This window comes from Colobus angolensis, unplaced genomic scaffold, assembly GCF_000951035.1.
Source record: "Colobus angolensis palliatus isolate OR3802 unplaced genomic scaffold, Cang.pa_1.0 Scaffold424, whole genome shotgun sequence".
Taxonomy (NCBI): Eukaryota; Metazoa; Chordata; class Mammalia; order Primates; family Cercopithecidae; genus Colobus; species Colobus angolensis.
Window position 1 is genome coordinate 610,346 of NW_012117644.1, and position 17,858 is coordinate 628,203.

The 17,858-nt window shown below is 49.6% G+C and overlaps 1 protein-coding gene across 6 annotated transcripts in view; it reads right to left on the reverse strand.

Moving 5' to 3' along the window:
• The window catches only part of PGAP2 (post-GPI attachment to proteins 2), a 35,111-nt gene that overhangs the window by 6,878 nt on the left and 10,375 nt on the right, over positions 1-17,858 (reverse strand). For 2 of the 6 annotated variants that reach the window (XM_011956761.1, XM_011956760.1), the window contains exons 2-3: positions 12,356-12,374; positions 9,240-9,414 (exon numbers count right to left, since the gene is read on the reverse strand). In XM_011956761.1, the coding sequence (XP_011812151.1) occupies positions 9,240-9,414; positions 12,356-12,374 (194 nt within the window). Of the gene's footprint in view, positions 1-3,019; positions 3,203-9,239; positions 9,415-12,019; positions 12,130-12,355; positions 12,375-17,858 lie in introns of those variants that run through there. The other 4 variants (XM_011956763.1, XM_011956762.1, XM_011956758.1 and 1 more) reach the window with 3 other exon arrangements.

Below are 17,858 nucleotides of genomic sequence, written 5' to 3' on the forward strand. Positions count from 1 at the left end.
TTCTCCTGCCTCAGCCTCCCGAGTAGCTGGGATTACAGGCGCCCGGCCTCTAATTTTTGTATTTTTAGTAAAGATGGGGTTTCACCACATTGGTTAGGCTGGTCTTAAACTCCTGACTTTAAGTGATTCGCCTGCCAAGGTGCTGGGATTACAGGTGAGCCAACATGCCCAGCCATATGAATTCTAAATATAACATGTATAAAACATCTGCAGTATCTGGCATGCAGTAAGTGATGGTTTTCAGAAGACAAAATTTCCTGTAAAGAATGCAAAAACACCGTGAGCTACATGGCCACAGAGCATGGGAAGGTCTGCTTATGGGTGAGAGGCAGGAACCTCCAAGTTTCCTTACTAGATTTTTCTGCGTTGAGTTACTCTGAGTTGGGTTAGTCAGAGTGTTGCTTCTGCTTCCTAGAATATTCATTCTGAAAACTATTCCCCAATCCCAACTACTTTAAGGAAAACAGGACCACCATTTAAAGCTTGACTGGGAGAGCCTAAAGGATTCAAGGGCCCTGAACCCTGACCACTGTTGGGAATGGGTACTGGGGAGAAACAATACAGGGTTTGGGGAAGACCTCAGGAGGAAATGTGAGTTAGGGCATTGTGGCTGCTGGTCCTGTCTTAATGAGCTTCTCTCAGATTAGGGATGGGGGTGGGATTCTAAGAGCCAGGACTGTCTCTTCCATCACATACACACACCAGCACACATAACACACAGACACATACATATAATCAGGTACATGTACTCCTACCCCCAGCCCCATTCCCAGTACACAAGTTCCCCACTCACCGACTGCACCAGCAACAAGCAACATCAGGAGCTATGAGAAACCAGGTACACAGCTCACCCCCAAACTTCCCCATGTGCCCAGAGCTAAGAGTACTGAGAGACAGGAGGATAAGCCCTTTCTGATAGGACAGTAGATCAGAAACTCATATGGTATAAAGACAGGGTTCCCCAAAATCCCCTTTCACAGCAGCTCAGATTTCACCATGAGATTCATTCCTTTGGCCTCAGGTAAAAGTCCCCCCACATTATAGATGTCTTCTCTAGCTACCCTACTGTCCCCCGCCCCATGCCAACTGCACAAAAACTCCAATTGCTGTCAATCCCACTTTCTACACCTCTCTGGACTCCATCCCTCCTCTCTATCCTCACAGTATGCATCTTAGCTCTGGTTCCCCCAGTAGCATGAGCTACTGCACTAGCCTTCTTATACCCTAGTCTTGCCCCTGCCCTTAACGCTGTTCTCCACTCAGAAGTTAGAATGGTCTTCTAAAGCACAAACCTCCAGCCTACACAACATGGCAAAACCGCATCTCTACAAAAAATATAAAAATTAGCCAGGCATGGTGGCATGCACCTGTAGTCTCAGCTACCCAAGGCTGAGGCTGAGGTGAGAAATCACCTGAGCCCAGGAGGTCAAGGCTGCAATAAGTCAAGATCAGGTCACTGTAATCCAGCCTAGGAGACAGAGTGAGATCCTGTCTCTAAATAATTAAATACATAAAGCACAAATCTGATCATGTCCCTTTCCTACCTAAAATCTTTCCAAAGCTCTTGATAAAAATTGCCCTCTGGATAATATCAAAAGTTGTCAGCCTGGCATTCACAAAAAGCCTTCTTTACCACAGAGCAACAGTGTCCCCTCCTCCCAAGAAGAAAGTGATCCCCAATTTCCAAGCTGGGTGAAGTGCCTCCTCTGAGCCTCACAGTCACTGTACTCTTTTTTATCATAATAGGAACCCTAGGTCACTGTGTTGTGACAGTCTGTGTCTAAGGACTGACTCTCGTAACAATGAGATGTTAAGGGCAAGTCCATATCTAATTCCATGCCCCTAGCACAGAACCTTTATCCCTGGGCCCCCAGGAAAGGCCTAGTGGACTGATTCTGGGAGACAGAAGTCCATCCAGGTTTCTGGCTGGCAGATCCCTGTGTGGACACAGGTTGTGGGGCCCGGGGCTGCCAGTAAGAGAAACAAAGCTTGAGGATCCAGATCAGAGCTGAGGATGGATCCTCCAAGGTCAGTCCCTGAGTCTGGGCCAAAGCCACTTGTTACATCTTCCATCTTCTGGCCTTACTTTACCTCCTCAGTCCTGGCTTCCTTTCCAATCTGTCTCCTTCCTCTCATGATCTCTCCTGTCCACTCCAAACCCTTCCCTTCCCCATCACCTCCCTCTAACCCCCCACTCCCTTGCACTGTTATTTTGTTTTTTGTTTTTTTGGCACAATCTCTGCTCACTGCAACCTCCGCCTCCAGGGTTCAAGCAATTCTCTTGCCTCAAGCCTCCTGAGTAGCTGGGATTACAGGCACACATCACCATGCCCAGCTAATTTTTTTGTATTTTTTCAGTAGAGACACGGTTTCACCATGTTGGCCACACTGGTCTCAAACTCCTGACCTCAGGTGATCCTCCTGCCTCAGCCTCCCAAAGTGCTGGGATTATAGGCATGAGCCGCAGTGTAGAGCCTGCTTTTTTTTTTTATTTTGTTTTGTTTTTGAGACAGGGTTTTACTCCTGTCACCCAGGCTGGACTGTAATGGCGTGATCTCAGCTCACTGAAACATCCACTTCCCAGCCTCAAGCAATTCTCCTGCCTTAGCCTCCCAAGTAGCTGGGACTACAGGGGCATGCCAGGGCACCCAGCTAATTTTTTTGCATTTTTTTTATACAGATGGGGTTTCACCATGTTGCCCAGGCTGGTCTCGAACTGAACTCGAGCGATCCACTGGCTTCGCCCTCCCAAGGTGCTGAGATTACAGGTGTGAGCCACTGCACACGGCATCTCCCTTGTATTTCTATCATCATCTTCCAACTCAGGGAGGACTGTGATTCTATTATCTCTGAGTCTCCCCCCATGAATTCTCTCTGACTCTGACTTACCTACCCTTCCCCCATCCCCTTGTCCTTCTCCCTCTCTCTGACCCTCCACTTGCTCTCCACTATCTAATTCTACCCTAACTGCCACCTCCTGACCTGGTCTTGACCCAGAGGCTGGGGAGCTGGCACTCACCCCACAGTCAGTGGCCACCGTGTACTCAAAGTGGAACACCATGGACCAGATGATGCAGAAGAAGAAGCCGAACACAGGAAAAGTGATGACCCACCAGACCATGGCCGTGAAGCGAAGCCGGAACAAGGTCCCATCGGGGTCCAAAGGCTGGGAGGCCGCAGAGAACATCCTGTAGGGCGTGGCCTAAGCAGCACGAGGGATACAACTTGGGGCCTGGTGGGATACCTGGGCCTAGGAAAGTGAGGCCTTTTCCAGAGATGGCTCCTTAGAGTATAAGGAAAAGCCAGAGCAGAAAGGGTAGAAAAGGCATAAGGGAAAAAGGAAGACAGTGCAGAGGAGAAGGAACAAAGGGAGATGGGACAGGAGCAGCAGAGACAGGCAGGGTCACAGCTTAGGAATCCCCTTGGCACACTGATACTCTAGGTCCATCTCTTGAAGAGCCTACAGAGGAGAGGCTCCCGGTGGCTTCGACAGGAAGCTCTGGTGGCCCACTTCACTCTCACAACCCTCATAGCCACTCAGGAGAAGGGTCAGAGGTAGAAAGGTTATTATTCCCATTCCACAGAAGGGGAGACTGAGGCCCAGAACTATGCCAGGATCAAACACCAGGACTAAGGCCTCTTGCCACCTGACAGCTTCAGGTTCTAAGTCAAGACTTCTTTCAGGCCAGCTAACAAAGGACCGTTGGTTCAGAAAGGCCAAAGCCCTCCTACTGACCCTGTCTGACCACATTCCTGCTCCTTACCCAAGTTCAACTAGGAACAGAGGGAGTGCCCCAGAACCTATCTCAATGGGGCCACAGGCTGCCAGCCATCCCACCCCCAGGCTCTGAATGATCCAAGCCTCAGGCCAGTGGTACCCTGAACCTAAAATACCAGGTCCCTGTGGACGCCCAGACCTACATCTCCTCCCTATCTGAGGAGACACAATGTCACCCAATCCAAGATTTGGGGGAATCTGAGGGTCATGGAAACCTTCTCTGCTGAGCTTCAGCCTGCAGTCCTGGGCCAGACCCAGGAGGCCTCTGTCCAGATCAGACCCAGACCCAGGGAACCGAGCTTCCTCCAGTCCCTTCTCCCTCCTGGCAGACAACTCCCCCTCACAACCCCACTGCCCAACCACCTTGACCCAAGCTGGGCTTCCCTCTGGATCAAGCTGGGGCAGACGGAGATGGCTTAATATTAAAAGGCCTAGGACCTTATCTCCCCTCGGGACTCATACTTCCCTCCACTAAGGAGACCCAGGAATGGGGTCAGGGTGGGGGCCTCACGAAGCAACACTCACACTCGGTGCTGAAGAATCTGGGTCTTGGGTTGAAGGTTATAGCCAGACTGGGACTCTTCTAAGACTGGAGGGTCCCACCCCCTGCTCCTCAGGGCCTGCCCTCCCGCCCACAGTATTCAATTCTCCACGCCTGCCCAGGCACACATCCTTCCCAGGATCAACAAGCATATGTCATAAATCCTAGAACACTGTGCAAAGGTAAGATGTGATAGTGGCTGAAGTCAGCTGGCAGTAGCTTCTTTGCCAGTGATGGGGGCAGGGACCTTTCTAAGAGTTGTGTCCAGGGACGCAGGCAGGTTTCCAATAAGGTAAAGAGAGAAAGCAAAGAGGGATCTGGCCCTTTTTTGTTAGAGCAGGACTGAGAGGGCTTGTTGGGCCTCACTGGAGAAATGGCTAAATCCTATGATGATAGAAGCAGGAGGCCGGGCGCGGTGGCTCAAGCCTGTAATCCCAGCACTTTGGGAGGCCGAGACGGGCGGATCACGAGGTCAGGAGATCGAGACCATCCTGGCTAACACGGTGAAACCCCGTCTCTACTAAAAAAAATACAAAAAACTAGCCGGGCGAGGTGGCGGACGCCTGTAGTCCCAGCTGCTCGGGAGGCTGAGGCAGGAGAATGGCGGGAACCCGGGAGGCGGAGCTTGCAGTGAGCTGAGATCCGGCCACTGCACTCCAGCCTGGGCGGCAGAGCGAGACTCCGCCTCGGAAAAAAAAAAAAAAAAAGATAGAAGCAGGATACAAAAGAGATCTCAACAAGCCTAAATATGAGATAGCAATGTTCAGCCTGCACCTGTGCAGAAACAGCTAATGGCAGCTCAGACTGCATCAACAGAGGTCTAACAGAAAGGAATAAGAATGAATAGTCCTACTTTTGCCTGTACTGCCCAGGCCACGTAGAGTCCTACACCCAAATCAAGGCCCAGCAGAGAAAAGTGACCAACTGGGTCAAGCTCAAGGGTACATTCAGGATAGGGAAGAGCCTAGAAACCATGTCCTGGGAAGGTTGCCTGAAGGAACTGGATTGCCTGAGCTCAGGAGTTCAAGACCAGCGTGGGTAATACAGTGAAACTCCATCTCTACTAAAATACAAAAAGTTAGCCAGGCATGGTGGCATGCACCTGTAATCCCAGCTACTCGGGAGCCTGAAACAAGAGAATCTCTTGAACCTGGGAGGAGGAGGTTGCAGTGAGCCGAGATCGCGCCATTGCACTCCAGCCTGGGTGACAGAGCAAGACTCCGTCTGGAGAAAAAAAGAAGAAGAAGATAGACTCAAGGCCCCTCATTACTGTCTTCTTGTCTCTGCAGGGCTGACCTGAAGCCATGAGGAGAGAATAGTTCTACAGCTATCAAAGAAGAGCCAGGGCCAAGGCAGAGACTCACTGGAAAGTAGGTACATACTCACTATAAGTAAAAGCCTCAGCCTGGCCAAGATAGTGAAACCCCGTCTCTACTAAAAATACAAAAAATGAGCCAGGTGTGGTGGCGCATACCTGTAATCTCAGCTACTCTGGACGCTGAGGCATAAGAATGGCTGGAACCCAGGAGGCAGAGGTTGCAGTGAGCTGAGATCATGCCACTGCACTCTAGCCTGGGCAACACAGCAAGACCCTGCCTCAAAAAAAAAAAAAAAAAGAAAGAAAGAAAAAGTTTGGGCTAGGCACAGTGGCTCAAGCCTGTCATCCTAGCACTTTGGAAGGCTGAGGCGGGAGGATCACTTGAGCTCAGGAGTTCAAGACCAGCCTGGGCAACATAGTGAGACCCTATCTCTATTAAAAAAAAAAGAAAGAAAGAAAGAAAGAACGAAAAGAAAAGAAAAGAAAAAAAGAGGCTGAGCATGGTGGCTCGCGCCTTTAATCCTAGCACTTTGGGAGGCCAAGGCAGGTGGATCACCTGAGGTCAGGAGTTTGAGAACAGCCTGGCCAACATGTTGAAAGCCCATCAATAACAAAAATACAAAAATAGCCAGGTGTGGTGGCGGGTGCCTGTAATCCCAGCTACTCGGGAGGCTGAGACAGGAGAATCACCTGAACCCAAGAGGGGGAGGCTGCAGTGAGACGAAATCACGCCACTGCACTCAAGCCTGGGCAACAGAGTGAGACTCTATCTCAATAAAAAAAAAAAAAAAAGAAAAGAAAAGAAAAGAAAAGAAAGAAAAGAAAAAGGCTAATTATTAGTTATTAAGCTTCCTTAGAACAGGCTACCTGGGGAGGAAGGAAGCTCCCCATCACTGGGGATCTGTGAGCAGAGGCAAAGTAATCAATTATAGATATGATGGACTAGCTTGCTTCTTTTATTCCTAGGGCTGGCCATTTCTGGGGTACTCTGAGTAGGAAATGCAGAGCAAATATAAAAATTCCAAGGTGGAACCAACACCGTAGTCTCAGGGAGTGGGGACAACATACCCTCAGGGTCACAGACCTAGTACTGCTCCAGAGGGACCAAGTACTCCAGCAACTATCTATGTCTTAATTCCCTAACTGGTATACCAAGAACAGGTAATAGGCATGCAAGGTATGCAGTAACCTAGCTAATAAACCAAGGCTATTGATGCCATTAGCCCTTGGAGTCAGCCAAAAGGGGCAGAGCAAACAGCCTAGTCTGTTTAACTCCATATGCCATACAAATACTATAATTTTGCTTAGACTATGATTGACTTATACCATGCCTTCCTTTCCCCAGGGCACTGGGCTAGGGAGTCCTAATCATTTATTCAACTAACACTTTCTGGCCGGGCACAGTGGCTCACGCCTATAATCCCAGTGCTTTGGGAGGATTGCTTGAGGTCAGGAGTTCAAGACCAGCTTGGGCAACAGTGTGAGACCCCATCTCCACACACATACACAAAAATTAGCTGGGCATGGTTGTGCATACCTATTGTCGTAGCTACTCAGGAGGCTGAGGCAGGAGGATTACTTGTGCCCTGGTGGTTGAGGCTGCAGTGAGCTATGATCATGCCACTGCACTCCAGCCTAGGCAACATGGCGAGACCCCATCTCACAATTTTTTTTTAAATTAAGCTGGGTGTGGTGGCTCACACCTGTAGTCCTAGCTACTCAGGAGGCTGAGGTTAGGAAGACTGCTTGATCCCAGGAATTTGAGGCTGCAGTGAGCTATGATATGCCACTGCACTCTGGCCTGGGCGACAGAATGAGACCCTGCCTCTAAAACAAACCAAAAAAAAACCCAAATACTTTCTCACTCAAATGCAGTGCCGACCCTCAAGGAGATTCCCATCTGGTGGGGAAGACAGACACAAATATTATGTGATAGATAACACAGGGAACTGTGGGCATCCAGAGGAGACAGTGATTAAGTTAGACCCAAGGAGGACAGGGAAGACATTTTAGAGCTAGCTGGGCAGGGTTTTGCGGGATGATCAGGAGTGGCTAGCGTAACAGGAACATCTGATGCATTATCTGAGATAAGCACTAGGTCAGGAAAAGGTAATCCTTCCCTTCAGATCACCTGTTCACCCTTTTCTTTCAGTTCTAATGCCTCCCAGCCCCAGGTCTCATCAGATTGGGTGTCCATACCTCAACACCCATGTCTACCCACTGACAAATCAGGAGGAGCGGAAACTCCAGTCACATGAAGAAAAGAAGTGAGGCTCCACCCCATACTCGCAGCTAGACCACACTGCTAATCCTAGTCATTTCTCTGAAGCAGATGCTCTTTACATGAAGGGGAGATCCAGCTGGCTAGTGCCTTCAAAACTCTGAGGGACCCCAAAGATGCATATGCAGAACCTGCCTCTTCTCCACCTACAGCCCCTAGGCTAAGTTCATTTCCTGCCCTGCCTTCCAACCTGACAGTCTCTTCCTCCTCCTCCTTCTGCTCCTCACACTTCATCATCTTCCCTAAACTACTTTCCCATCCTTCTTTACCTAGAGCTCTACACTAGACCTGGGAAGGAGCAGGACAGGAATTATCAACCCTATTTTATTTTTTAGAGATGGGAGTCTCACTGTCACCAGGCTGAAGTACAGTCAGACAACCATAGCTCGCTGCAGCCTCAGACTTCTAGGCTCAAGCAATCCTCCCACCTTAGGCTCCCGACGAGCTAGGACTACAGGTGCACACCCCCATGCCCAGCTAATCCATTATATTTCAGACATGAGGAAACTGAGGCTGGGTCTCTGTCTCAGGTAATAAAAAGTCAGTAAATGAATTACAAGTATAACAGAGTTTGACACATGTCCCACCCCATTTACTTTGATATCCTAAAGAAAGCAGTCTTACATCTTTCTTCCTGGCCCCGCGCCCCATATCCCCGTCCAGAGGGTACACAGACATCTATGGAACCTTAGAGGCCATGGGACTCACCCCAAGACATGTACACATTTACATAATCAGATCTCCATACAGACAGGCACAGATATAGTCTCTCTCACACACGACCCACTCAAACAGTCATGACCCTCACAATCACACACACGTATACTGAATCACATTCCTACAGACAGGCAGAAGCCCATAGTGGTACATTAAGAGGCCCAAAATACCCTCTAGCCCAATCCTGTTCTCTCCACTTCTCAGAAAACCCTGGGGTTCCAGAATCTGCTCTTCTATGAAGTACAGATTTGACTCTAGGTCTGCCCTCTGGACAGGGATATGGGCGTGGGGCAGGAAGAAAGATGTAAGACTACTTTCTCTAGGATATCAAAGTAAATGGGGTGGGACATGTGTCAAACTCTGTTATACTTGTAATTCATTTACTGACTCTATATTACACTTCAGTGACTCCAGCCTCCAGAACCTCACAGAAGGCGGAGGGAGACTAACCCTTGAGATTTCAATTTGCAGGTAGCCCCCCAGCAGCCCCATATGTTTGATGGGCCCCAGTGGAGAGCTGGCTAATCTTGTTAAAAGATATTCAAGATCTAAAGAAGATCCAGATCGGCCTGAATATGAGGCTATCAGTGTCCCCATGCCCTACCCCACAGTGTGTGGCCGTTGTCTCCTTGAAGTGGAAGAGCAGGGACCAGAGGATGCAGAAGAGGAAGGCGACAAGTGGACAGCAGACTGTGACCAGGGCCACCACGGTGAAGCGGAGCCGTACCAGGGTCCCATCCCGATCCAGTGGCAGTGGGACCTGGTACATCTTGTCAGACCTGGGGATGGAGTGGCACGCTGTCAGGGCCCCAGGCAGCAAGGCTGGGACTCAGTGATAAAGTCAGCCCTTGTGCTCAGTCCTAAAATTAGCTGTGTGCCATGGGGTGGGGAGTACGAGGAGGAAGTCACCTAAACTTGGATAGCTCCCACCCTGGGATGAGGAAGACTGACTCAGAATCGAAAGACAACATTCCACCTCAATTTCAGTGGGAAGACAATGAACCAAATCTGTGCTAGGATAAAGCTTGAATAGATTGGGAGAGCTTCTCCTCACTCCTCTCAGCCTAGCTTGACAGGCCTAGGACTAGAGAAGCTGCTTTAAGTGTCTCTACTTATTTCAAGAACCAACCCTAAAACCTACCAGTGGATGCAATGGCCCATCTCCTCCCCCAGGCCTTTGAGCCTCAGGCCCAGTCTCCAGGCTTCAAGGCCTCTCATCAGCTCTCATTGCTCCCCACTGGCCCAGGGCCCTCCCGCACCTTCAGTCCCTTCCCAGACTCTGTGTGCTCTGTGTGCCTGCACCACAGTCCACAGCGGCAGGGATTCCATGGAAGCTGACAGAACCCTCTGCTTGTCCCAGCCTGCTCTCTCACGTGCCCCGAGAGTGAAAGGCTTTGCAGAATCAGGTCTGATGCTAGCCTGGGCTTGCTGTTTGCTGGAGAGAGCTGCTTGGTCAGCTTCTGGAGGCTCCCCAGTGCTCAGGGGGCTGTCCACACCACCCTCCTGTGAACAGATGAGGGTTCCTGGGGGCTGTGATTTCCCCCTTGCGTAAGGGTAGCTAAGGTCAGGAACTATAACAAGTAAGTGTATACCAACAATCCCAGCTCAGCTCCCCACAGTGTACAGAAGGGAAAGTTGGGGCAGGAATCTGCTCAGGATCACATAACAAAGAGATACATGTGGGACCCACAGTTGCAGTTACACACTGCAACTCTGGCCTTCCTTGACCCCTTCCTCTCTGGGTCTGAGCTTGAGACAGAAAGGTCAGGTTAGGACTGGAGTGAGAGAGGCAGAAGAGGCACCTGTTCACAGAAGGAAAAAAAGGAAAAACCAAATTCTACATAGATGAGGCAGTTAGCCCTATTCCCATTGTAAAGATAGAAAAACCAAGACACTCAGAGAGAGAGAAAGGCTCTTCCTCAAAGCCCTATGCTGAGTTGGAGGGAAAGCCATCCCTGGAACGCTGGCTTGTTGTTGCCAAGCTAGGGCTGGCTCCAGACACATAAAGAATATACCCTTCTGGGCTCAAAGCCCTTGTCAAATCAAGTCCCAACTCTTCCTGGCCCCACCCACAAGACTCTCCCTTTAGTCCCACCCTCAAAAAGAACCTTGATCTCAGTTAGGTTGGCATCCTGGCATTCCAGAACAAGCCAGGTGGCTACGCCTCCACATTCTCACCCATTTTCCCCCAGCTGCCAGGCCTGATCAGGAAGCCTGCTCCAATTGCTCAAGTTCCTCTCTCCCTTTTAGGAGCATCAGGGATCTCCCCAGGGAGCTGGAAGTGGCTCTGGTGACCCTCCCAGAAAAAAAAAAAAAAAAAAAAACGTTCCCTGGATCATCCCTAAATGAACTCTGAGTCCCTTAGGGCCCTAGATGGGGAACATCTTCCTCACTCAGCCCAAACCTAGACTCTGAAGTTGCAGTAGCACTAGTCTTCCCTCCCAACATCCATCCCTGAAGCTTGCAGCTCTAGATCTCTGAGGAACCACTAGGATTCCCAAACTGAAAACTAGATCTTCAGGGAATGAAAAGGCACTGCCCAAATCAGGAGTTGATGAGGAGGTTCAAGGGACAGTCCATTCCAATTCTTGGAGGTATGCCTGGCCTCCCATTTAGCTGTGTGACCTTTGGCAAGCCACTTAACCACTCTAGATCTGTTTCCACAGTTCGGCAACATGGGAATCACAGGATTTAGATTATCTCTAAGGTCCTTCCAACTTAGTCATTCTACTCCACACCTCACGGTGGAGCTGAAGGGCAATTGTTCAGTCTGCAGACAGCTCTACAGTCCTCACAGGTACTACTTAGCTGAAAATCGCTTTCTTTGGAGCTACCTCAGCTCCAAAGTCCCTAGAGATGTTCTCAGCCTTGAGTTGAACCCACATTTACTGAGTGCCTACGGAATACTAGGCCCCCTGCTCTGTACTTGATACACATTGTCTCTTTTAATCCTTACCATAATTCTATGAGGTAGGTGCTACAGCCTGTATATTTCCATTTTACAGATGAGGAAATTGAGGCTCAGGGAGGTTCAAAACACTCAAGGCCAAGGCTAATAAATGGCAGAGCTGCCATTCAAAACCAGTCTATGGGGTTCCAACCCTGGGGCGCCATCCTCCCCACCTAGGGCTCCTGACCAGGAGGCCCTGCGGAATAAAGAAGGGAGAGCTCAACCCCTGCACACCCGGCCCCATGCTGGGGAGGGAGAAGAAGGGGGCCAGCTCGGCAAGTCCAGATAGTTCCTGGGAAACAGTGTGTGCGATAGCAGGGCAGGCACCAGGACTCCCAGAGCGTGGGGCCCGGCCCTGCAGAGGCCAGACCGCGCGGCCAAGCTCCCCTGAGTGGGGCTGCCCGGCAGCCCACCACACCCATGCCCATACTCACCCACGCGGTGGTGGCGAGATTGCCGGAGGAACCCTGGGGCCCGGGCGGCCCGGGGTCGGGGGCTGACTCTGCTGGCTGGTCAGAGCGCGAACGGCGGGGGCGGGGCCGGCGCTCTCGGGGCGGAACTTAGAGAGGAAACTGTGCCCAGATCCTCTGCTGGCTCCTCCCCGCTTCTGGAGACCCCGACCCGTGGCTCTGCCCCTCAATCTGGTGTATCCTCAAAACTATGCTTTACAGCCCGGGACTACCCCCACTAATTTTGGCTGCGTGCGGGCAGCCGTAAGAGCTCTGGATACCTGAGTTTAGCATGTTAGATAAGCCACCTTGTCGCCTTACCTCTCAGCTGCGTTCCATCACCTGTTGAAAGAATACAAAATTAATTCAACAGGGGCCGGATTTCTTTCTCATCCGCCCGTCTCTCCTGCCCCGCACCTCCATTCTAACCGAATAATCCAGCCTCGCCCTTCTGAAACATTAAGCCAGTTTCCTCCCAGCCTTAGCGCCCCTCCCCCAAACTTTGCTCGCCAGGGTGGTTGGGGACATTTCAGCAATGGTCAGAGCACCTTTGCAGGCAATGAGAGCCGGTAAGGCACATCCCAGAAAGACTGGCCTAGTGCTGTTCCCGCATTTGTTCAGGAGAGGGCGCCCTGTCCTGAGTACAGCGCAGAAAGAGGATCTCTGGCCACCAGCCCTTAGGTCTCTCCACAATGAGAGGATTGATCCCCAAAAACCAGCTGCCAGAGTTCCCTCCCTACCCTGACCATGACTGACCCATAAAAGAACTTGAGGGGGACCCCTGGCTCCCTTTGCAAAGACCATCTACCCCAACGGGAAAGGAGGGTGAAGAGACCAAGCATCTCTCCTGCAAGCACACAGGGGTAGTCAGAGCATCTGCAGCGGGTGGAGGACCTCTAAGCTAGCCACAGCTAACATCACACTTTTCCACTTAAATCCTTAGCAATAACACATTCTGAGCACTCAGTATGTCCCAGGCACTCTTACTTTTTATGTTATCTCATTTATTTAATCCTCATAAAACCCCTGTGAGGGCCGGGTGCGGTGGCTCACGCCTGTAATCCCAGCACTTTAGGAGGCCGAGGCGGGCGGATCACCTAGGGTCAGGAGTTTGACATCAGCCTGGCCCACATGGCGAAACCCCGTCTCTACTAAAAATACAAAAATTAGCTGGGTGCGGTGGCGGGCGCCTGTAATCCCAGCTACTTGGGAGGGTGAGGCAGGAGAATCGCTTGAACCTGAACCCCGGAGGCGGAGGTTGCAGTGAGCCGAGATCGCGCTACTGCACTCAAGCCTGGGCGACAAGAGCGAAACTCTGTCTAAAAAAAAAAACAAAAAACAAAAAACAAACCTGTGAAAATAGATCCGATCACAGGCAGGGTTCAAACGATTCTCCTGCCTCAGCCTCCCGAGTAGCTGGGATTACAGGCGCCTGCTACCACGCCCGGCTGATTTTTGTAGTTTTTAGTAGAGACGGGGTTTTGCCATCTTGGCCAGGCTGGTGTCGAACTCCTGACCTCGTGATCTGCCCCCACCTCGGCTTCCGAGTGTTGGAATTACAGGCGTTAGCCACCGTGCCTGGCCTTTTTTTTTCTTTTCTTTTTTTTTTTCTTTGAGACAGAGTCTCACTCTGTCACCCAGGCTGGAGTGCAGTGCCACAATATTGGCTCACTGCAACCTCCACCTCCCGGGTTCAAGCGATTCTCCTATCTCAGCCTCCCAGGTAGCTGGGACTACAGGCGGCACCACCATGCCCGGCTAACTTTTGTACTTTCAGTAGACACGGGGTTTCACCACATTGGTCAGGCTGGTCGCAAATTCCTGACCTCGTGATCCACCCGCCTTGGCCTCCCAAAGTGCTGGGATTACAGGCGAGGGGCCCCGCCGGTAGATACTATTTAAAATCCTCATTTTACCAATGGAAAACAGGGAAACCAAGTTACCTACTTACACAGCTAATAAATGCTAGAACCAGGACTCAAGTCTGGTACTTGAGATAACTCCCATAATCCACTATATGCTGTTAATGCCACTTAGCATTTGGTGATTAATTTGCCAGAGCTCTTTTTCATGCATCACTTTGGTTCATTCACCCAGCCTAGGCCCTCTCTTTGACAGGCCTCATGTGGAGCAATGGTGGAGGACCCAAACCTCAGACACACTCTGAGGGGCTCTGAAGTCTGGAGAGAGTACACACTCAAAGAGTGTCTGATTCTAAAAACTACTTTTCTTGATTTTGAATTCTCCCCTATCCTGTTCTTTAAGGTCCCAGGACAAATGGACTAGTAAAACTTTACAAAAAGAACCACCTCCCTCCAATTTTGGCAACTAGATTCAGGTTTTCTGCCTTGGGGCTTTATGTCATCCTCTTCCTCTAGCTCCAACCAGGGGTGTCTGCTCCTGGCCATTGTTCCCTTTCTTAACACCTTGTCTGTTCTCTTGGCCCTAAGTACCATTCCCTGAGGCTGGGTCCCCTCTTCCTGCCTCTAGACTACCCCCAATGCCCAAACCTTGAGGTGCTCTAATTTAGATTAATTCTTTAATTTTCTGGTGATTTAGGAAATATGGGCAATTCACCATACACCATACACCATACACCAAACAGAGCCCTGAGCCTCTGTTTCCTTGTCTTTAAAATGATTTTATTTATTTAAAACAAGGTCTGGCCAGGCGCAGTGGCTCATGCCTCTAATCCCAGCATTTTGGGAGGCCAAGGTGGGTGGATCACAAGGTCAAGAGATTGAGTCCATCCTGGCCAACATGATGAAACCCTGTCTCTACTAAAAATATAAAAATTAGCTGGACGTGGTGGTGTGTGCCTGTAGTCCCAGCTACTCGGGAGGCTGAGGCAGGAGAATCACCTGAACCCCGGAGACAGAGGTTACAGTGAGCCGAGATTGCGCCGCTGCGACAGAGCAAGACTGTGTCTCAAAAAAAAAAGGTCTCACTGTCTTCACTGTCTTGCCTAGGCTGTTCTTGAACTCATAGGCTCAAGCGATCCTCCTTCCTTGGCCTCGCAAAGTGTTGGTATTACAGGCATAAGCCACCGTGCCCAGCCTGTAAAACTGATTTAGGAATATCCACACTGGGTGTGGTGGTTTTACACCTATAATCCCAGCAATTTAGCAGACCAAGGCAGGAGGATCACTTGAGCCCAGGAGTTCAAGACCAGCCTAGGCAACATGGTGAATCCGTCTCTACCAAAAGATACAAAAAATTAGCCGCGTGTGGTGGCACATACTTGTACTCCCAGCTACTCAGGAAACTGAGGTGGGAGGATTGCTTGAACTCTGGAGGCAGAGGTTGCAGTCAACTGAGATCATACCACTCCACAACAGCCTGAGTGACAGAGCAAGACCCTGTCTCAAAAAAAAAAACAAAAAGGAATATCCACATCATAGGGTTGTTGTATTAGAGATAATTTAGCAGTGTGCTAGGCATGTGGATGGTACTCAACACATGATGGTCATTATGATTAGACATGTCAGCTACAGTCTGAACTTGTCCTGAGCTTTTTCTGTATTGTCTGACCTTGGCTGTCACGGACCCTCTCTGAATTTCTTTATTTCACTGTCAATTTGAAAGACCTCGCCTACCTTGATTTACATAAGGGAAGATAAAAGAAATAAAAGGAGTTCTTGGGCCAGATGCAGTGGCTCATGCCTGTAATCCCATCACTTTGGGAGGGTGAGGTGAGCAGATCACCTGAGGTCAGGAGTTCGAGACCAGCCTGGTCAACATGGCAAAACCACATCTCTACTAAAAATACAAAAATTAGCCAGGCCTGGTGGCGGGTGCCTGTAATCCCAGCTACTTGGGAGGCTAAGGCAGGAGAATCGCTTGAACCCAGGAGGCAGAGGTTGCAGTGAGCCAAGATTGCGCCACTGCACTCCAGCTTGGGTGATAGAGCGAGACTCCACCTCAAAAAAATAAAGAAATACAAATTAAAAATAAAAATACAAAAAGAAAAAGAAAAAATATTCATTGGATCGATTTAACGGAACTGGGTTCTGAAGAATGGGCAGTATTTAGACAGGTAAGCAGAGATTGAGGAAGAGAAAGGGGACAGAGTAAGCATGGCTGGGGTAGGTATAGAGGTAGGGACAGACTGCTAAAGACATCCAGCTTTAGACCAAGCTCTGCCATTGCCTCCTGGGAAGCCTCAGGAAAATCAGTGTTCTTCCTGGGTTGAGGAGGAATTATTCTTGTTCTTCTCAAAGATCTTTTTCATGACCAAGACATCCTTCCTGGATGGCTTTACACCACCCACCCCCAGCTCACTCATCTTGCTCTAGCCTCACTCTGACTCAAAAAAGAATTAAATCTTTCCCGATTCATCTGCTTGCTTCCCTGTTCATTTAGCTTGGAATGTTTTCTCTTCCTGCCTCCATCTCAGGAAACTCTGTCTTTCCTGTAAAGGTATTTATTAGCATGACACTTTGGTAAGTTAAGAATGCATATGGTAATTTCTAGGGAGATCACTAAAATAATACTAATAGGAAAAGAGAATTTAACTTTCAAACTGGTATAGTGGGAAAAATGGGCCGGGCATAGTGGCTCATGCCTGTAATCCCAGCACTTTGGGAGGCTGAGGCAGGTGGGTCACCTGAGGTCTGGAGTTTGAGACCAGCCTGGCCAACATGATAAAACCTTAGTTCTACTAAAAATGCAAAAATTAGCCAGGTGTGGTGGCACACGCCTATAATCCCAGCTACTAGGAAGGCTGAGACACTTGAATCTGGGAGGCGGAGGCTGCAGTGAGTCATGATCACGCCACTGTACTCCAGCCTGGGCATCAGAGTGAGACTGAAAAAAAAAAAAAAGATGAATATAGCAGTAAACTTATTAAATGCATTAGACTAAATGCTATGGTTAAAAGCCAAAGTATTGGCTGGACACAGTGGCTCAGGCCCGTAATCCCAACACTTTGGGAGGCCAAGGCAGCTGGAATATTTAATGTCAGGAGCTTGAGACCAGCCTGGCCAACATGGTGAAACTCCATCTCTACTAAAAATACAAAAATTAGCCGGGTGTGGTGGCAGAAACCTGTAATCCTAGCTACTTGGGAGGCTGAGGAATGAGAATTGCTTGAACCCGGGAGGTGGAGGTTGCAGTGAGCCGAGGTTGCACCACTGCACTCCAGTCTGGGTGACAGAGTGAGACTCCGTTTCAAAAAAAAAAAAATACAAAGTATTGCTCCCATGTCATAGACAAGGAATTGGGGCAGAGAAGAGTTAAATAACTTAGGCAAGATATAAAAAGTAGCATATCTACAACTTAAGCTTAGCTCTGACTCCAACTCTGCTGCTTCTCTGGAAGGAAGTCTCATCCTTCCACAATTCTGCAGTCCTTACAGGTCTGTCTCCTCCCTAACTACCAATCCTTCACAGCTGCATACAGTGAGTTCTCAAGTCATGTGTATGAGATGGGGGCTCCTAGGACAAAGCTGGACTTTCCTTGGCCAGAATAGTATTGAGCTGTGGACATCTTTGGGCTCATGATGTCCAGGACAAGGCTTGGCTCCAAAAGGGTTTGTAAGCATGCATCAAACTCCTTGTCTTCAGAATGGAAGAAGGAAGATAATGATACCTAAAAGAGGTGTTATCAGAATTTAGACAGAGTAGGAGCGTGGGAAGGAACCCCTGGCTTCAAAAATATGCCCTTCCCCAGCCAGGAATCCTGGGAATGGTGAGCCATGGGCCACTTGCCTACCAAAGCATCCAACAATGTATCTTTAGAAATCACCAAAGTCACAGGAAATTCTTCCCTGGAGTATTCCTCATCCAGTATATATTCCTCCAGTCTTTCCACAAGTATGCACTAT